This window comes from Cornus florida, unplaced genomic scaffold, assembly GCF_030987335.1.
Source record: "Cornus florida cultivar Cherokee Brave unplaced genomic scaffold, ASM3098733v1 CherokeeBrave_3.0.0_Hap2_Chr05, whole genome shotgun sequence".
Lineage (NCBI taxonomy): Eukaryota > Viridiplantae > Streptophyta > Magnoliopsida > Cornales > Cornaceae > Cornus > Cornus florida.
In genome coordinates this window covers 104945882-104963998 of record NW_026775575.1, presented here as the reverse complement: position 1 = coordinate 104963998, position 18117 = coordinate 104945882, and the positions used below count along the sequence as shown (strand labels likewise).

At 32.9% G+C, this 18117-nt stretch overlaps 1 protein-coding gene across 1 annotated transcript; it reads left to right on the top strand.

Moving 5' to 3' along the window:
• Positions 1-4699: 4699 nt before the first annotated feature.
• Positions 4700-16915, top strand: LOC132308204 (nucleoside diphosphate kinase 4, chloroplastic-like). Its single transcript, XM_059806224.1, has 13 exons — positions 4700-4815; positions 4899-4981; positions 5526-5589; positions 5692-5809; positions 6539-6693; positions 7813-7869; positions 12949-13021; positions 13685-13819; positions 15360-15397; positions 15508-15558; positions 16020-16187; positions 16286-16398; positions 16584-16915. The coding sequence occupies exons 1-13, from the start codon at positions 4753-4755 to the stop codon at positions 16705-16707; spliced, it is 1242 nt and encodes a 413-aa protein (XP_059662207.1). The 5' UTR covers positions 4700-4752; the 3' UTR covers positions 16708-16915.
• The last annotated feature ends 1202 nt before the right edge of the window (positions 16916-18117 follow it).

Below are 18117 nucleotides of genomic sequence, written 5' to 3'. Positions count from 1 at the left end.
CACCATGGGGTATAATGTATTTTTTGGTTTGGCAAGCCACGTTACACGGAGTAATTAATTAGATATCAACATCAATTTTGTTTGTCTGGTTACTACAAATTGAACTGACCACCATGAACCCTGTTTATCTGTTGTTTGATCATGTGGATGGAATTTCATTCCATACTTTCTACACTTTGCGTGGAACGTTCCTATTATTATTGTTGTACTGTATCACCGAAACATGCATATTATATATATGCTTGAAAATGATATTTAAGTTGATCCCCATTATTTATCACTTAAAAAACATATTTAAAAGTAAAGGTCGTATTAGTGCTTTAAGTCGTGTTGACTACATTATAGGATAACATTATTCTTTACGAAAATAATTGGAGGAGGCCGAAACTCCCACGAGCGTGCACGATAGGGAATTGAAAATTAATATCTTTTTAAGTGACATAAATTAGTGAAATTAATGAAATTATCTGATCTTTTTTATTTTATTTTATTTTTATAGTTAAAGTTAATATCTGATCCTTGAGATTAAAGACTCGAGACGAATTGATTCTTTTTCTTTGTTCCAATAACCAACTTATTTCGTGAGGTGGTGTTTTCCTTTCAAAAAGTCTGCCATTGTCTAAATATGGATGCAAAATTTGACTCGATTTACATAATAATCTTCTTAAATTTTTAATAGAGGTGTCTCACTCATTCTCCAAATATAAACGTATTTTTATTTATTTATTATGATGAACAATCGTTATGCCACGTGTTAATCCCATTTGCAAGGCCAAGAAGACAAGACTTGAAAATAAAAAAAATAAAAAAATTGAAGGAAAATGATATTTGCAGGAGTAAAGAGGCAGACCACGTGCATGTATTATAGTGAATTTACTTTTCCACTGCTCGTTGATTCTGTTTCTGCATTAAGCAAGTTTTACTTCTTATTATTGAACTGGTGCAATGTTACAAAATAAAGTACATAGGAAAGAAGAAAAATATATATATCCATGCTGTATAGGTTTTATAAAAATGCATACAAAAATTGTTCTTCAATCCTACTCAATTTTAACCCATATTTTTTATATGTCTCTATAAAGCGTTAAATTTAATGATTCTTATATCAATCTGATTTTATTTTACTGGATAAAAATTATTTCATTCCGGATGTGTATTTGTATAAAATGCACTTTTCATGAGATGTTCTTAATCACTTTTTAATCAAATATTTAAGAGTTCTTTAAGTATTCTTCTAAAGATTTTTTATATATTTATTTTATTAACTTCTACTGTGTTGTTTAAAATTTTAAATAATGCCTATAAATAAGCTCTTTTCTGTCAACATACTTCAATCTTATCATATATTAAATTTAATGTGTTACTTCAATCTTATCATATATTAAATTTAATGTTACAAAATAAAGTACATAGGAAAGAAGAAAAATATATATATCCATGCTGTATAGGTTTTATAAAAATGCATACAAAAATTGTTCTTCAATCCTACTCAATTTTAACCCATATTTTTTATGTCTCTATAAAGCGTTAAATTTAATGATTCTTATATCAATCTGATTTTATTTTACTGGATAAAAATTATTTCATTCCGGATGTGTATTTGTACAAAATGCACTTTTCATGAGATGTTCTTAATCACTTTTTAATCAAATATTTAAGAGTTCTTTAAGTATTCTTCTAAAGATTTTTTATATATTTATTTTATTAACTTCTACTGTGTTGTTTAAAATTTTAAATAATGCCTATAAATAAGCTCTTTTCTGTCAACATACTTCAATCTTATCATATATTAAATTTAATGTGTTGCTAATCATTTTTTTTTTTTTTAGTGAATCAATAAGATAAATTAACACAAATATAACCTCTTATTATTTATTTATTATCAAATTAAATTTATTTTATTATTCAATTTTATACTTAGCAATCCTACCAACAGAAAACTGAAATATAAGCGTTGTGAGTGAATAAATTTTGGACGTCAAATCATGTTAGTAAAGTGTCAAATTTATCATCATTACAAAAACTCACCTCGATAAGTCACCTAATTATCATGAGAAAAGTAATTATTGAAAAGTTTATTTTTAAAAATTTATTTTTTCAAACTGTAATAATTTACAACCAATTAGTCAAATAAGTGGAATATAAGGAAATCAATGGGCAATGACTTTGTTACTTGATTAATTAGTCGCTTTATTTATATTCATATTCTTTGGTCGGCTTCAACTCTTGGATTTGTGTGGCATAACTTAACCCGTAACAATACATTTATTGTAAGGGTTAAAAAAGTCTTATTACATGATGAAATCACTCCGGTCACCCATTACCGAACAGTCGTATGATTGCAGTCACAGGGTCAAAACTTTTCCGAGATGACAATGAATACGCATTAGCTCCTCTTCCAACTTCCGTGGAGGAAAAAAGAAGAAAGAAGTAAATTAAAAGGTACAAACCCTCTTCTTCTTTGTCTCTCTAATTTCTATTCAGTTAATATAATCTGCTTTTTGTATGTTGTATTTTGCTAATCGCTCATGCTTTTTTTTTTTTTTTTTTACCTCACTCGCATATCATATTTTTAGTTTCTTGATTTTATTATTATTATTTTTTTTAAGAATTAAAATTGTATATAGAGATTGGATGGAAATCATAAGGCTGTCTATCTATTTATGATATATATTGTTAGATATCTACCGTCTACACTCGTATTGAGATAGAAGTTCCTCCAAATTATAATTTCATTGCATCCTAACTTTGTTATTGTTTCAAAATATATATATATATATATATATATATATATATATATATATAAAATTAAAAAAAAAAATTGTTATTGGGACTTTTTATTCAATGGGAACTACTGGATTTAGCTCCTTACGTGATTCGCTGAGTGATTTCCTATATTAGTCGTCCAAGCTTGTAGATTATGTGGATTGTTTGTGTTGAACTTCCTTGATTCACTTGGATTGTAGAAGATCAACACTAAGTACAAACACTCACCATTTAGATGCTATGTTGATGAATGGAAAAACATGAACTCTAGCAATTAATTTCTAAAATGCACGTTATATGCTTTTCAATGTTTGATACACGCTACTATATGTATTGGTGTATATTTCTGAAAATGTTTTTTGTAGAGTTTTGAGACTGGAAGGATTAGGGTTTGAAGTGTTTAATTCCCTTTTTGTACTTTTTAGAACTTTCAATCGATTGAACTTCCTGCAACTTGGATTTTTAAAAATTTCAAGTCAAAAACAAAATTTATGCATTCAAAACTTCTTTCTAGGATACAGACATGTTTGTTATGAACCCTAAACATGAATGATAATGAGAATTCATGAAAATGAAACCCTAATTTGGTGAGTGCACAATTTGATAGTTAAAATTTACCATCTTAACCTTATTGAATAACTGAAATCTCCATGTTTTCCTTTGGTTTGAGGTAACTCAACTAACGAACTAACTTTCACAAAATAAGTAAATGAAAAAAAATAATAATAACGCACACTTTTGTTTTGAACTAAATTACAAACTCCGAAAAATAATTTTCTTTGTGATATAGACTATTACTTCTTGTGCCTCCTTTGGATAGAGGCTTGGAGATGACTTATTGGCACTTTGTAGGAGTTGATTCTAGAGATTCCATGCACATATTGTGCCACATTGCATCTTGGGGTCAAAATGCAGCAATTAGATAATGAGTTATGTAGTGTGTTGCTTTAGTAGAATACCAGGTGCCAACAATTTTTTGGAGACCTTTCATTATGTTCAATTTTGAAGGTTTGTGTATTGGGTACTGATTTTTAAATTGCCATCCTCTACAAAATTAACCTTTAATCTAGTAATGTAGACAATATTGTTTATATGATAATAGGAAAGTATCTTATACTATATTCTTTTTTTTTTTTTTTTTCTTTTTTTGATAAGTAAGTTTTAATAGAAGAGCGCCCAAAAGGGGGAGGCAACCCAGAACAATTGCACAAAAACTATAGCTTTAAGATATCCACAAAAGGCGAAAGAACCTCCATGAATTTACAATTGGAACCCTAAATCCATAGAATAGGAAACTAAGAACAGAATATCTAAACACCCCCCCAAGGAGCCTTTACCCCATTCAAAGGATCTCCTATTTCTCTCCTTCCAGAGCCCACCACAAGCATAGGGAGGCTGTCCTCCGCATATCTCTTGGGACTGCACTCGGCCACCATTAGTGTGTGTTTCTAGCAAGCTGTGACCATGCTGAACCTCCCCCACCCCTTTTTTGATAGGTAAGCCTCACACACCCTCTATTTTCCTAATGGGGACTTGAACCCTTCACTTCCCATGAAGAGGAGATGCCACTTGGGTTAGGTCTTTGGAGGTAAGATCATTCTGAACTGGAGGTTTATTAATGTATGAAAGTTGATTTTTCTATAACATCTCATTTTCAATTTTATTTATGACCTTAGGTTTGTGCCTTCTTAAAGAAGTAAAAGTTAGACTTCATGGATGATGGTCTTAGGAATATATCCCAGATCACATTTCGAGCTTCGACATAGTCTCTGGACTCTCTTCCAAATAGAACTTCCTCTATTTCACATCAAAGAACTGAAACTTGTTCCACGTATTTTTTCTTGATGAAAAACTATGATAATGATTAAGAAAAGAATGGAACTGAGAACATTTTAGTTGAATTTCAGTCTAGTTTCCTTATTTTTCTTTTAAGATAGGTTCGACTTCCGTTTGTGGGCTCAAGGGAAACTAAGTGGTGCTGCGGCAATGTTGAAATTGTTTAGTCTACCAGGGCTGCCATGGGGATCTGGTACTGATAATGAGGAAAAGGTTGATCTGATACTTTCATTTAGCTTATCAATCGGTGTTCGTGAAAATTCCATTTTCATGGAAACCTTAATTTTGATTGGCAGGTTGTGCTAACTGCTGCAGAAGTAGAATCCCTTCGATCAGAACTTGCTCATTTAGAAGAAAGAGAAGCTCATTTGAAAGCTCAGTAAGGGAAACTTGATGCTAAAGTTTGAAGATATGCCTTTTTGCGTTGTGGACTTCATTTCTGTCTTTCTATGTTATATTTATGTTTTATAAAATTTGCATTTAGATATCGTGGTGCCCTGGTGCATCAATCATGTTATAAATTCTCAAGCAACGTAACAGATGGAGTTAAGTTAGCATCTGAATTGTTAATTGTTGACATAATAATAAAATCAGGAGGTTATTATTAATGTGGTGCTAGTTGGTGGAGGTTTTGGTTTCACTTATCTATAATAAAATCAGGAGTTTGTTGTACTCCTTTGTTGAGACCAAGGGCGATTAAACTTGATGGGATGTATGAATGTAGCTAATTAACTGTGTGCTATCTCTCTTTGAAAAAGAAAACAACTATAGAGAAAACACTCATACCTACATTGTGTTTTTACATTTTATTCTAAAGATCATCTTCTTTCGTACTTGTTGTGTTGTTGACTATATAATATTGCAGTCTCTAAACATATTTCTGTTCCTCTGTATTTGTACTGAGATTCTTCTATTCCATACAGGTTGGAACACATTGATGAAATTTTGCGATATGCTCGTCTGTCTGGCTATTTATACATTCGGAGTGTACTATTTCCATCTCTTCAGTTTCAACTTTATTCTAGTTTTTATAGACATGTGCATGTTATAAATTTCATTGACATTTTCTTATATTTTTTCCTTTGATAGAGATGGGCAGCATTACCCGGAGAACCTCCTCCTATTGATGATGTTGATGTTGATGACTGGCTTCCACGATTTGTTGTCCTTAATGGGCCATGTATCTTCTTCTATCTGCTGTCTACAGGTGATTGATTCTTGGAAATCTTAGCCTGCCAGCATCTTTCGGTACTCCTTTCTTTCTGTCTTTATTTTTATTTTATTTTTTTACAATTGTAATTTGTACATAACAATTAGGTAGGTTGTATCACACTTTCTATGTTTGACTGAGTTTCGTACAATGTACTATTGTTGTGAAGGGTTAGGAACTTTAGGCCACAAAAACCATATATTATTATTAATCAGGGCTGCCATCAAAACTGGATTATCTATCCTAGTTGAAGCAATTGTGTCTTTCCACCTTTACTGCATGAAGAGAGTAGCTGATACCGAGCTAGGAACCTGGGAATGGTTTGATGTTGCATTAGCACAAGCTTATGATTTTAATGGGCCCTATTGAATGTGTTATAGATGGTATACTTGCTTATATAAGCATATTCAAGATTTATATAACAATTTAAATTTTCCTTTCTTAGATGTGCCAGTTATGGTGGTGATAGTTTTAACAAGAATTTTGTGTTCCTTTTTCCAATTAGAGTTTACTCGTACCAGATTTTCAGGATTGTTGAATCGCACTGATTCTTGGTAAAGTGGTAATCCGTGCATGAGAATTCAATGTATCTGTTTGAGTCTCATGTGTACTACGTACCAAATTTATGTTACTCTAGTAATATGGACATTTCTTCTTTTGCATGTGGAAACATTCAATTTAAACAGCTAAAATTGATTCCTGATGGAGTTAGGAAACTATTTGCAGATTTGAGTCCTCAGGACTCGACTCTACTATCTGATGTAACTGAAGTAGGTCCTCTCCCAAGCTTTACGCCTGAAGATGATGATACACGATATTCCTTCTATATTTTAACTCGTCATGGACTACGGTATGAGTGCTCAAGTGTTTCAAAAATGCAGGTATGTCCGGTAATTGGTCATTTTTCTTAGAGCAAATAATGAAAGATTATATATAAATGCTTGACCAGTATATGGAAGCGGTTCTGTAGCTGTAAACTAAAAAAGTATGATCCCTGCTTTAAACCTGATATGAATTGTTTACTTAGGTAGCATTATAAGTTTTGAAGCATAGATCATCGAGTTTCGAATGGTATCTTATTAGCCATTTGATTTACTCAAGCTGCTCTTGGTTACTGTATTACGTGGACTTCACTATTCACCTCAACATACTTATGTCTACATAACATGATATGGGTATTGGGTTGGGAAATGTTTCTGACACTGAGACTGACATCTCAATCAACGATCCTCCACATCATCATGTGATGATAAAAAGGATGAAAAGACTCCAACTTGATAGAAGAGAAAGGTTCCTACTTCATATATTGATGGAGATCCCCCTTTTCACCACCTCCCATCTGATCTGAATTTCAGTTGAGTATATATATTTTTTAATGTATTTAAATGTGCAGGACTTGTCCACGTACCCATATGTAAATTTTGGACACTCTTCAAGTCAAGTCCCCATGTCCTAAGATTTGGGTTTCAGGGAGGTCCGACTCCCTAGAGACACACCTGTACCTAACTGCATACCAGAGTCCTTGTAGCATCGCTTAGTTGCATAAATTAAGAGCCCATTTTGCTAGAATGAACAACTGAATTTACAAAGATTGTGTGGCAATCTGGAAGATTTAGTTTATTGTAGATTTGGGTGGAGGGAAGGCATTGTTGAATTCTGATTGTTGAAATTATGGTTGAATCTGCAATTTGTGAATGGTTATCTATGTCTCAAGAGGAGAATAATTACTCTAAATTATTTTTTTCTACATGTTGATGGTTGGCAAGTTCTAATTTACATATTACAGAACAATCTCATAATTGGTTATCATGTCACTGAACTCTCTGTCTCTGTCTCTGTCTCTCTCTCTATATATATATATATTTGTGTGTGTGTGTGTGTTTATATATTGAGTTCACTGTAAATTTTTAGATAGCTCATCTTTTTTTGTTCTTGAACTTTGAAATTTTTGCATAAACGTTTGACTTGTACGGTTGCGTATCATATGCTTCTTTTCTCAGGCGGACTCTTGGTTGATGGCTCTGCAAACTGATTGCGAATTGAGACCTGATAAAACAGCTCTCAATGATTCAAGTGAGACGTCGTAAATAGGTCCTAGAATTGAAGTGATGCCGTTGTTTAACTTGTATGAAATTCATACGTTGTATTTGTGTACATAACATGGCTCTTTGTAGCTTAATAAAAAACATTGTTGTATTACTGATTTCCATAGGAATTATAATTCAGATATATTATTAACACAGGAGTTCATCAACCTTGTATTTGTTGAACCTCTAAATTGATATTTTCATCTATTCTTCTACTTTATAATTCGCTTTTGAACCATTGTTGATTCTCCTACAGTAAGTACCCATTATAAAATTTGTGCCTCCATACCTTTTTGCTTAATGTGTCCTAACGTGGGTTAGGGTCGGGTTGATCAAGTTAGGTTTGGGTTCCTGCTATTTCAATACGAATAATGATCATCATCAATATTGATATAGGTCGGGTTGGCTCAGGGTGCCTGATACCCTCTCCAAGTTGAAAAACTGTTCAAAGACCGAGTTCTTGACCATTTAAACTCCTGCCCTCAATCATTTTTTGGCGCAATTTCTGACCAAATTGTTCATCCCGACTTTTGAGAGTGCTTGGCATCTCTGCAGATCGCATTCCAAACTTGGTAATGGCTCTAGACTAGTGATCTGGCATTACACACTAGCTTGAGTTGCTCAGATGAAAAAATATTGTTGTTATTTGATTTTTGAGGTGATGAAAATGATGTTGCCAGATTTTTTAGGAAGGTTCTTCGATATTGCTGGCCTAATTTAAGAGAAATGAAGAGTTTTTGGGGAGGGGTATCTTTGTGTCAAAATACCTAGACATCATGGAAAATTAATTTTTTTTTTTTTTTTTTTAAAGTAAATAGTAAGGTCCAATAGTATGACCAATCACTTATAATATGTATTAAAGTAGGTCTTTAGCTGATGCATCCTAAGAAGTATTCTGTGTGTCCTGTGCACTGGGTCATCAGAGTCGTTTATTTTCGCGCATGTTGTGCACAAATGACTTTGATGTTTTTGGTGCACTGGATACACTGAATACCTTGGTGATATATTGATAGCAATAAATAATAAATGAGGGTAAATTGTACTAACTTCTAGGATGGTTCCTCGAAATTGCTGGCCTCAAGTACATTAGCGCACCATGTAATCTTTTATTCAAAATGATAATGAGTGTAAATTTGACTGACCCCTTGTGAGTGGCAAAAATTACATGAGAATCTTTTTTCGTGGTTCCAAAATTTTTTCAGACCACTTTTGTCATTGATGTCGGAGACAACAGTTGGTGTAATATTACTAAAATATTTCAAAATAATATAACAAATTTCAATAATAAATAATGGTAATATTGAAATTTAAACAATTTTCATCTCAAGAAGTCATTGTTCTTCATATTTAGATCATCGCAGAATGTTAGGAAGGAACATAACTGTGTATCCAATTTTGGTTTTCACTGGAGCTTTGAAATCATAGGAGAAGTGATAATAATTGAATAAAAACAAAATAAAGAGCACCAATCAATAATTGTCTCTCGCGTTTCACGTGCAATGCAATGCTTCCATAATAGTAGGCCATCAAATGAGTTATAAACATAAAAATGGAATAAGTATTAACTTTGTCTTGCCTTAGAGTGCATGTGTTGGAAAAAGGGTCTCTCTATTGCTTTGCTTTTTCTTTTCTTTAGCAAAGGCATCGAATGATGTACTCTGTATCAAATTACCTTCACTTGCACAAAAGGCCCAATAGAAGGGAGCAGCCTAGCAGGCTTTTCTTCTTTTGTATCATTGTATGTAGTTTGATTCCATTTTAATGAATATAAAAATAAAAGGGATTGAAGTGAGGCCTCCTTCTGTTTCGGTATAAAATATTTTTATATTTTAGGTAAAATTTATATTTATATTTTTATATTTTGGTATTTTGTAAAAGTCTAGATCGATCGAGTTCATTAGGCGGAGCATATAAAATAACTTGTCGAAAATTAATGAATAAGTTATTTTAGTCGAAAATTAATGAATAAGTTATTTTAGTTAAATTTTTTTTTTTTTCATCATAAATATTTTACGACAACCAACACTAGGAAATAAAAATATTTTTTCTAAAAGATATTTTACATCCAAACAAATTGAGCCTAAATGTAAAATGACTCTTTTGCCTATCAAAGTTGTCTTATTATTGCAACAAAACTACCTGTACATTTTGGATAAATAAATAGATTTGAAATGAATGAATATGATATGAGTTTAAATATTTAGGTTCTCAATGGTGTAGATGTACTCCATTATCATCGCTAATGTAAATTAATAATAAATGAATACATTCTTTTTTGTCCACATTATTGGTCCAAAAAGAAAATTGTGTTGAAAGATGCCAAATTTATTCTCCAATTAAACCTATGAAATGATCAATCTATTCCCAAATTATTATTTTTAAAAAAAATTAAGTTCCCAAAAACTCTCATGTTCTAAGTCTAAAACCCACCACCACTACCTTCTATCACTGTCACCTTTTCCACCGTGACTGCCATAGCCACCACTATCGTCGTCGTTGTGACTACCACCACCATCAATTTCTACCACCGCCACCCTAACCACCTTCCACCACTATCATGCCACCAAAGCCGCCTTCAACCACCACCTCTACCTCTGTTGCCTTCCACCACCTTCACTACCTTACACCATCATCATTGTCACCACCACCATTACCAGTATTGCCACTACTGCTGCTGCCTTCCACATACACAATCGCCACCACTTCCCAACCTTCCACCACCGCCACTTCTATTGCCACCGGCTTCTTCCACCATTACTACCGCTGTCTTCCAACACTACCACCTACACCAATGTTGCCTTCCACTTTCACCATCATCGTTTTTGCCATCCATTGTCACCCCAATTTTTTTTTTTTTTTTTACAAAATTAAAGAAAAATGTTATTTTGTTCATTTAAATTATTTGGCACTGAAATGGGTATTTTGGAGAATTCAATTTAAAATTCACTCAATTATTGGCTTTAAATTGATCCAACCAAGCATCGGAATGGTTATTATCATTCCATTCATATGTCATTTTATATTTGCAACTAAACAATAGAATGATAATGATCATTCCATTCCCACTTGCATTGCACTGCATTCCTTTCATATATACCAACCGCAACATTATAGTATTTTTATTTGGAAAATGCAAAAGAAAATAAAATAAATAATAACAATTAAATTACTATCAATACCATTTTATAAGACGGGACTCAAATGTCATAATAAGGGGTTTTTTTTTTTTTTTTTTTTGGTTTTGTAATTATTGAGTATATTTTTTACATTATGAAGATACTACTTAATTTTTCTATCATTTCTTTTCAAACTTCTTATTATTTTTTAAAGGGTAACAAGTGAATAATTTGGAGGGATAAGCTGTGACGACCTCTGTGGGTGGGTGTGATGTAACGCGAGCATTGATAGGATACAAGGTGTCATGATCTCACATCGTCTGGGGAAGGTGACGTACTATATGTAAGGCTCAATATTCTTCTATGACACAATGCGCTTAAAAGCCGTGATGATCGTGAATCCATTAAAACTCCAGAAGTAAGCCTACTTAACTTGGAGTAGTACCAAGATGGATGACCCACCATAGAGTTTATGGTGTGAGGAAGGCAAAAACTGACAATATTGCGTCTGAGTAAGATAAAAATCGTTACATAAGCCATTCCTTCAAATCTCTCTTATTTTTTTTATTTTTTTCTCCCCTTAATGTTAACTCAAACACAAAAATCACTATTCTTTCTTTTCTATACACTCCAATTCTTTCCTTCCTATACACTCCAATTCTTCCAAATCCATCAACCTAAATTATATCCAACCAAGGGCCTGTCCCAATAATATCTCCGTTACTCCTCGAAATGAATGGTAAGGATTTGAATTTTTAAATGAGTAAAACTTAAACGGTATCCAAATAAATAGGAATGTCAAAAAAAATTTAGGGTACAAATATCATTTTTAATGATCAAATATTCAAAAGTTTTGTGTATAGCTGACAAAAACATTACTCAAAGTTATATTTTTCAGTATATAGCAAAATGATTCAATGAGGGAATGCTTTCTTATGCTCTTGGCTGGATCTTAACGAAAAGTGTGAATGTGAGGTTATGTTTGGTGTTACTCCTATTAAATATATATTGAACTGTTAACAAAATATATACTCTGTATATATATAAATATACATTGAATGGCATATTTATTAATGCACATGTAATAAGGTTATGTTTGGTGTTCTATTAAATATATATATTGAACTGTTAAAAAAAAAATTGATTGTACTTATCCAAAAATAATGGTTAAAAAGTCGAGTAAGCTTACAGTTGTCCTGCGAAGTCTCGAACTAGTGACCATTAGAGAGAGTAAACTCAAGGTTTGATCAACATGGTTAAGTTAAGTTTACTTTTACTTTGAGACAATCTTTATAATTAATTAACCAAATTTTAGTTGTGTCAATATTTATTTATTTATATGGTGTCAAAAACTTTAGCCCTAAAAGGATATATTTTTGTTTTACTAAAAACATTTAAAATTAAGTTTTGAAACTAAAAGGTGTGAAAAACTAACAAAAGAAAATAATGCAGAAAGTTTTGCTTTTAACCAAATAATGAAGAAGAAAGATTAAAAGTAAAAAAATAAGATTACGTGAAAAGTGTGGTTGATTTGTGTAATCGAGTTTATATATATGATTGTTAATTAGCCATCAGCAAAAGGTAAACATCATTGTCAAAATCATACTCGTGCTCATATTTGGGATATTTAACGATTGTTAGATGGGTGGTTTGACAAGTCAGATCACACACATTATCATTTTCTCTCTCCTCCCAACGGTGCGGCTAGGGTTTGACCAAATACCCCAACTTAATGTAATCTCTCCCAACTCACATGTACATTTCTTTTTTCCAATATCGGTGACACTCACAAAGTTGTTATCTACTCTTGGAATCAGCTTTCTTACTCCTCACTAACCTCACTTTTACAATCCACACTTCAGCTTTCTCTCTCCCTCCAAAAGGATAGCTCTCTCTGGTTGAGTGGTTGTGACTCTCAAAGATGAGCTCTCAGCTTTGCAGATCTGCTTCGAAAGCTGCGAGGTCTCTAATCACTGCTTCAAAACGCAGCTCTCATGTTTTGGCCGGTAAATTTCTAAGTCTCTCTCTTACATTTCTATCCAATTGTTCGTTCATTGTTATACACTTTACGCGATTGATTATGTACGTCTATTCCAGTATTTTTGGACTGTGATTGTCGATCTGTGAATCAACCAATTTCGAAAAATTATGTTTTTTTTTTTTTTTTTTTTTTTTTTTCATAATTGCGGTTGTATAAAATAAAAGAAAATATGTACAAAACGTTTGGTTTTTTAGATCCTATAATTCCTTCTTGATCATCTGAAGATTGCCAACACATGTTACATTGTGTTCTCAGTTTAGCTCTTGTCTCATCAATCTTTTACCAAAGAGATTCTGGTCCTCTGGTTTAGCTCTGTACGATTGAATCTTTGTATCTAAAATCCTAGTTCTGGGTTTCTTTTGCTAATTATTGCAGATTTTATTTATGATGCTCAAATACTTTTTTAATATGAATCCCAATAAGTTGATAGCCACATCTTGTGTAGCTATTCCATGTGGGTAAATTTGATTGATATATCCTTTCTTGTACCGTCATTCCAATTTCTACATGCTGTGTATTATCATATATTGACTTCCCTGGTTATAGTACAATGCCGATGTGTTTTAAATGCAGATATGTGTACATCAATAATTGATTCTTTGCCGTATTGTGTTGTCCTCAATTGCAGAAGGTAAAGCAGCAGCTGCAGTGGCAGCCATTTCACTCCGAGGAAAGGTGCCCTCTTTAGCTTCATATGGGGGGGCCAATTCCGGGAACGCATCTAGAGGATGGATTTCTGGACTCCTTGCCCTTCCTGCAGCAGGTTTAAACTATGTTTCCCCACGCTTGTCTTGTTTTTTTTTTTTTTTAAGATGCTGCATGTCTGATTTCCTATTTGAGTTTCTACAAGATGATTCAACTCGGCTGATAAGGATTTGAAAATTTAACTGGTTGTTTCCTTTTTACTTGGCGAGTATAATAAGACTCTCTATGTGCAGTCTCGTTATCTCAGTGCAGAAGTCATATATTATATATTTTTTTACTCTACTTTGTTCTCCCAAATCATTTTTTTTTTTTTCCTGAGTGTTCTCCCAAATCCATCACAGCGCAATCATAAATTTTTTGGCATGATATCTAAAATGGAAGGACGGTGGATGTAGTTCATGTTGTTTAATTTGAAAAAATAGTAATTTGGTGAAAAAGAATTGTAATAGTGGTTTCTAAGCTTGAGACGTGTTTGCATATTTGACTGCTAGAGATACAGATACAACTTCCCATTTGGGATTTATATTACCTGCCCAAGAAAAAAAGAAAGAAAAAGGAATTAGGTTTTCTGTAGAATATATGTATCTATCTATCTATCTATCTATACGGAAGAGATATCCGTTCTGGGTTTGAATTTCTTGGTCTAATCATGGCCTCCGTTGTTGTATAACCTGTTCAATTTCTCTATTGACTTTGCATGGTGGTTTTAATTCATCCTAAATTTCTTCAGTGTTAGAAAAAGAATATGATTTGCCTTAAATGTAATATTTCTTAGTTGGGGTGAGAAGGAAGAGGAGCCTTGTCCCTTGTTCAAGATTTAGCATTGTGGCATCCGTGACCTCTTCTACAGAAACTTTATCACGTTTAAGCGTGGTAATGGGATGAATAATTTTCTTGGGGTTCAAGACTAGAACTCTTTTCTTTGTTTCTCCCAACATTGAATTTGAATCATCAAAATGCTAAGCTTTGTTGAGTGTCTAATTACAGTTCCTGTACCGATCCAATCTCATGCTTACTGTGTCACATCCACGTGCTCTAATCACAGTTCATGACCTTTAATCTCATTCTTAATTCTTTTGGCAGAGTAGAATATTTACAGTAGTTGTGGATGAGTAATATCATGTTCACAAACAAACCGACTACATATATAAGATTCTAAGACTGCTTTTGGATGGATGGATTTGGAAGTGGTGCATATGGATTTGATCTTGAAGTCCAAATAATTGCTTTAGGATTTTATAGCTTGGGTTTGGAATTTTTTAATGAAATTAAAAAATGGGAATGAGAGCATTATGTTGGTGGATTTGAAACAACTAGGTGGAGAGAGTTATTTGAAAGCTATCCCTCCAGCAATTCTAGTTTTACGAGGATTTTAGATGGATATATCCTTTTTATTTTATGCTATCCTCTCTCAAAGAATCAACTCCAGAAGCCAATCCTCTGTCATATCTGCAAATCTTAGTGGTCCCTGTCACGTGAAGCTTTTTTCAATTTCTCATGATCATTTTTGCTTCTTTTCCTCTTTTCTTTTTCTTTTTCTTTTTTCAAAATTGTGCATTATTTTGTTACATGACATCTTTTTTTTCTTTATGCTGTAGCTTATATGCTTCAGGAGCAGGAGGCACATGCTGCTGGGGTACTTTAGCTAACCATTGATTCTATATTCTTCCCAATCGACAAATTTTTTTCTATTTCCTGTCATTTTGTTTGGTCAAATATTTATGCAGTTTTTTTTTCTCTATTTAGATGGAGCGCACTTTCATTGCTATCAAGCCTGATGGAGTGCAAAGAGGGCTGGTGAGTTAACCTTCAAACTTTTTTGTGTTACACTAATTGCTGCTTCCCATATCATGAAGTTGGCAGTTAATCTATGGATTTTGGGTTTTCTCTACATGTAGCTGTTTCCAGTGTCATTGATTGTCTAGATTGTTTTTTGCTCAATGTTTCTCATGTTCTTTTTCTTCCTTTATTCTTTTATGTTTTTCCAAATTTGCTAAAGAAAAGGTAATCACTTCTACTTACACTCTTCAGCCTAATTCCCGTTTGTGCATTCGGTGTTGCCTTTTTGCTGCTTTGCATGGAGTGAGATTTTGACTTGTTGATGTTATTTTTTAAGAGAGAGCTGTTTGTGCAATCACTGTTTGCCTTTTTGCTGTTTTGCATGGAGTCAGATGTTGATGTTATTCTTTAAAATATATCTCTCTCTCATTGAGGTGGGGTAATTTTGCCCTAATTAAGGCAGTTTCTTTGCATGCCAGATTGCAGAAATCATATCACGTTTTGAGCGCAAAGGATTTAAGCTTGTGGCGATCAAGATAGTGGTACCTTCAAAGGAATTTGCTGAGAAGCATTATCATGATCTCAAGGAAAGACCTTTCTTTAATGGCCTGTGCCAATTCCTTGCCTCTGGCCCTGTTATTGCAATGGTAAGAGGAACGATAACTTCCATCTCCTTGTTTGGTAACAGCTTGTGAGGTTGATGACTTGATGAACTCAATTTTTTTTTTTTTTTTTTACCCTACAGGTTTGGGAAGGTGAGGGTGTAATAAAATATGGTCGCAAACTTATTGGAGCCACTGATCCCCAGAAATCAGAACCTGGAACCATCAGAGGCGACCTAGCTGTTGTTGTTGGGAGGTACATTTTCGACTTGAAACAGATTTTTCACTTCACAATACAATGTAGTTCTTCACATCTTGAATCTTGCTCTTCTTTAGCTCCACCAAAGCAACAGTCTTGGTCTTTTGCTTCCGGTTTTCTTTTTCTAATGTTAAGGATTTTTGTCCTGAAAGCACACCCTGATCTTTTGTTTTGCCTTGCAGAAACATCATCCATGGGAGTGATGGCCCTGAGACTGCCATAGATGAAATCAACCTATGGTTCAAGCCAGATGAGTTGGTTAATTACACTAGCAACTCAGAGAAGTGGGTCTATGGAAACAACTGATTTAGTTTTTTGTTCAATTATTCGGCAATCTAGGCCCCTCATGAAGAGTGGAGACAGAAAATTAAATGATCAGAATAAGATGGTTTTTATTTATATGTGAGTTGCAACATTGCTTCGCTACAAACTATCAGCGAAATTGAATCACTACAATAATCTATTTTGCCCTCTTTGTTAAAAAAAAAAAAAAAAAAAAAAAAAAACCCAAAAACTGTGAGTTGATTTTTTTTTTTCTTGAGTTTGTAAAGTTGTATCCCTTTCACGTAATAATAGGCTTAACTTCCATTGGTTTTAGATTTCCTGTAGCATGGAGTCTTGGTCATATTTCAGCTAGCAATGGAAGTTAAGCCTCTTATTACGTGAAATGGTGGTCTTAGATGTGGGCTCTAAGCATTTTTTACTTCTTTCTACTTCCTATCTTCCACCTTTTGTTTATGTTCAATTACTTTTGCTTCTTTGTATAGCTGAAAAGGGTAAAAAGGGATAAAAAAACCAGCATGAGACCATTCTATTAATGGTAAAAAAAAAACATTCGACAGCTTGTAGCCCCCATCCTTGGATATTCACTCGCCCAAATGATTAATCTAACTTTCCAATTTTATATAATTTTTACAATATGGAGTTTGACATGTAAAATGTTCTCCTCTTTCCTATTGTTGTAAGACCATGGTTGATAGATGTTGGAACATAATGTACCAAATTGAAAAGGGGGATGTTTGGCAATTATTTTTTCTTTATGTATTTATTGTCAAATCAGTAAAAATAGAAACAAACCGTAAAACATGTTTGGTAATATTTCTAAAAAAAAATGGCCAAAGTTGAAAGAAAAATAATATTTTCAACTGTTTTTGCCACTATAGCTGAACAATTGCAGAGAGATTTTTTTTCTAAAAATTAATATAATATAAATCCTATATTTTTTTTTTACAATTATTCAAACATCATTTTCAATTTTTTTTCTTTGAATATTGTGCAGCAATTTAAAATTCCCCAAATATGTTTTTGTTTCAAAATAAATCACAGCATAACGAATATATTATTTCTGCTTCATATGAAATTGAAAATTGAAAATTGAAAATAGAAACAATTGCCAAAAGCATTAAAAAAAATAAAAAAGTAAAAAATGGAGAGAGTGAAAGGAAAAATATTAATTTGTACTTATTTTTTTTCAAAAAGTCAATTTATTTACACCACTTGTCTCTTAGTAGTTTGTTCTATTATGTCCTGGGAAACGACGACGTTGAGATTAGGTATTAATGACGTGTCGCGTTAGATTGAGTTGCAGAAAAGCCTTAGCTGTGTCTACCTCAAATATACGTGCGGTTACGCAAGCTTTGCGGACCTGAAACGAAATTATAAATTTCATTTGATTAAAACTTGGAAGTCCGCCTAGTTTATTGTACCTGTATATAA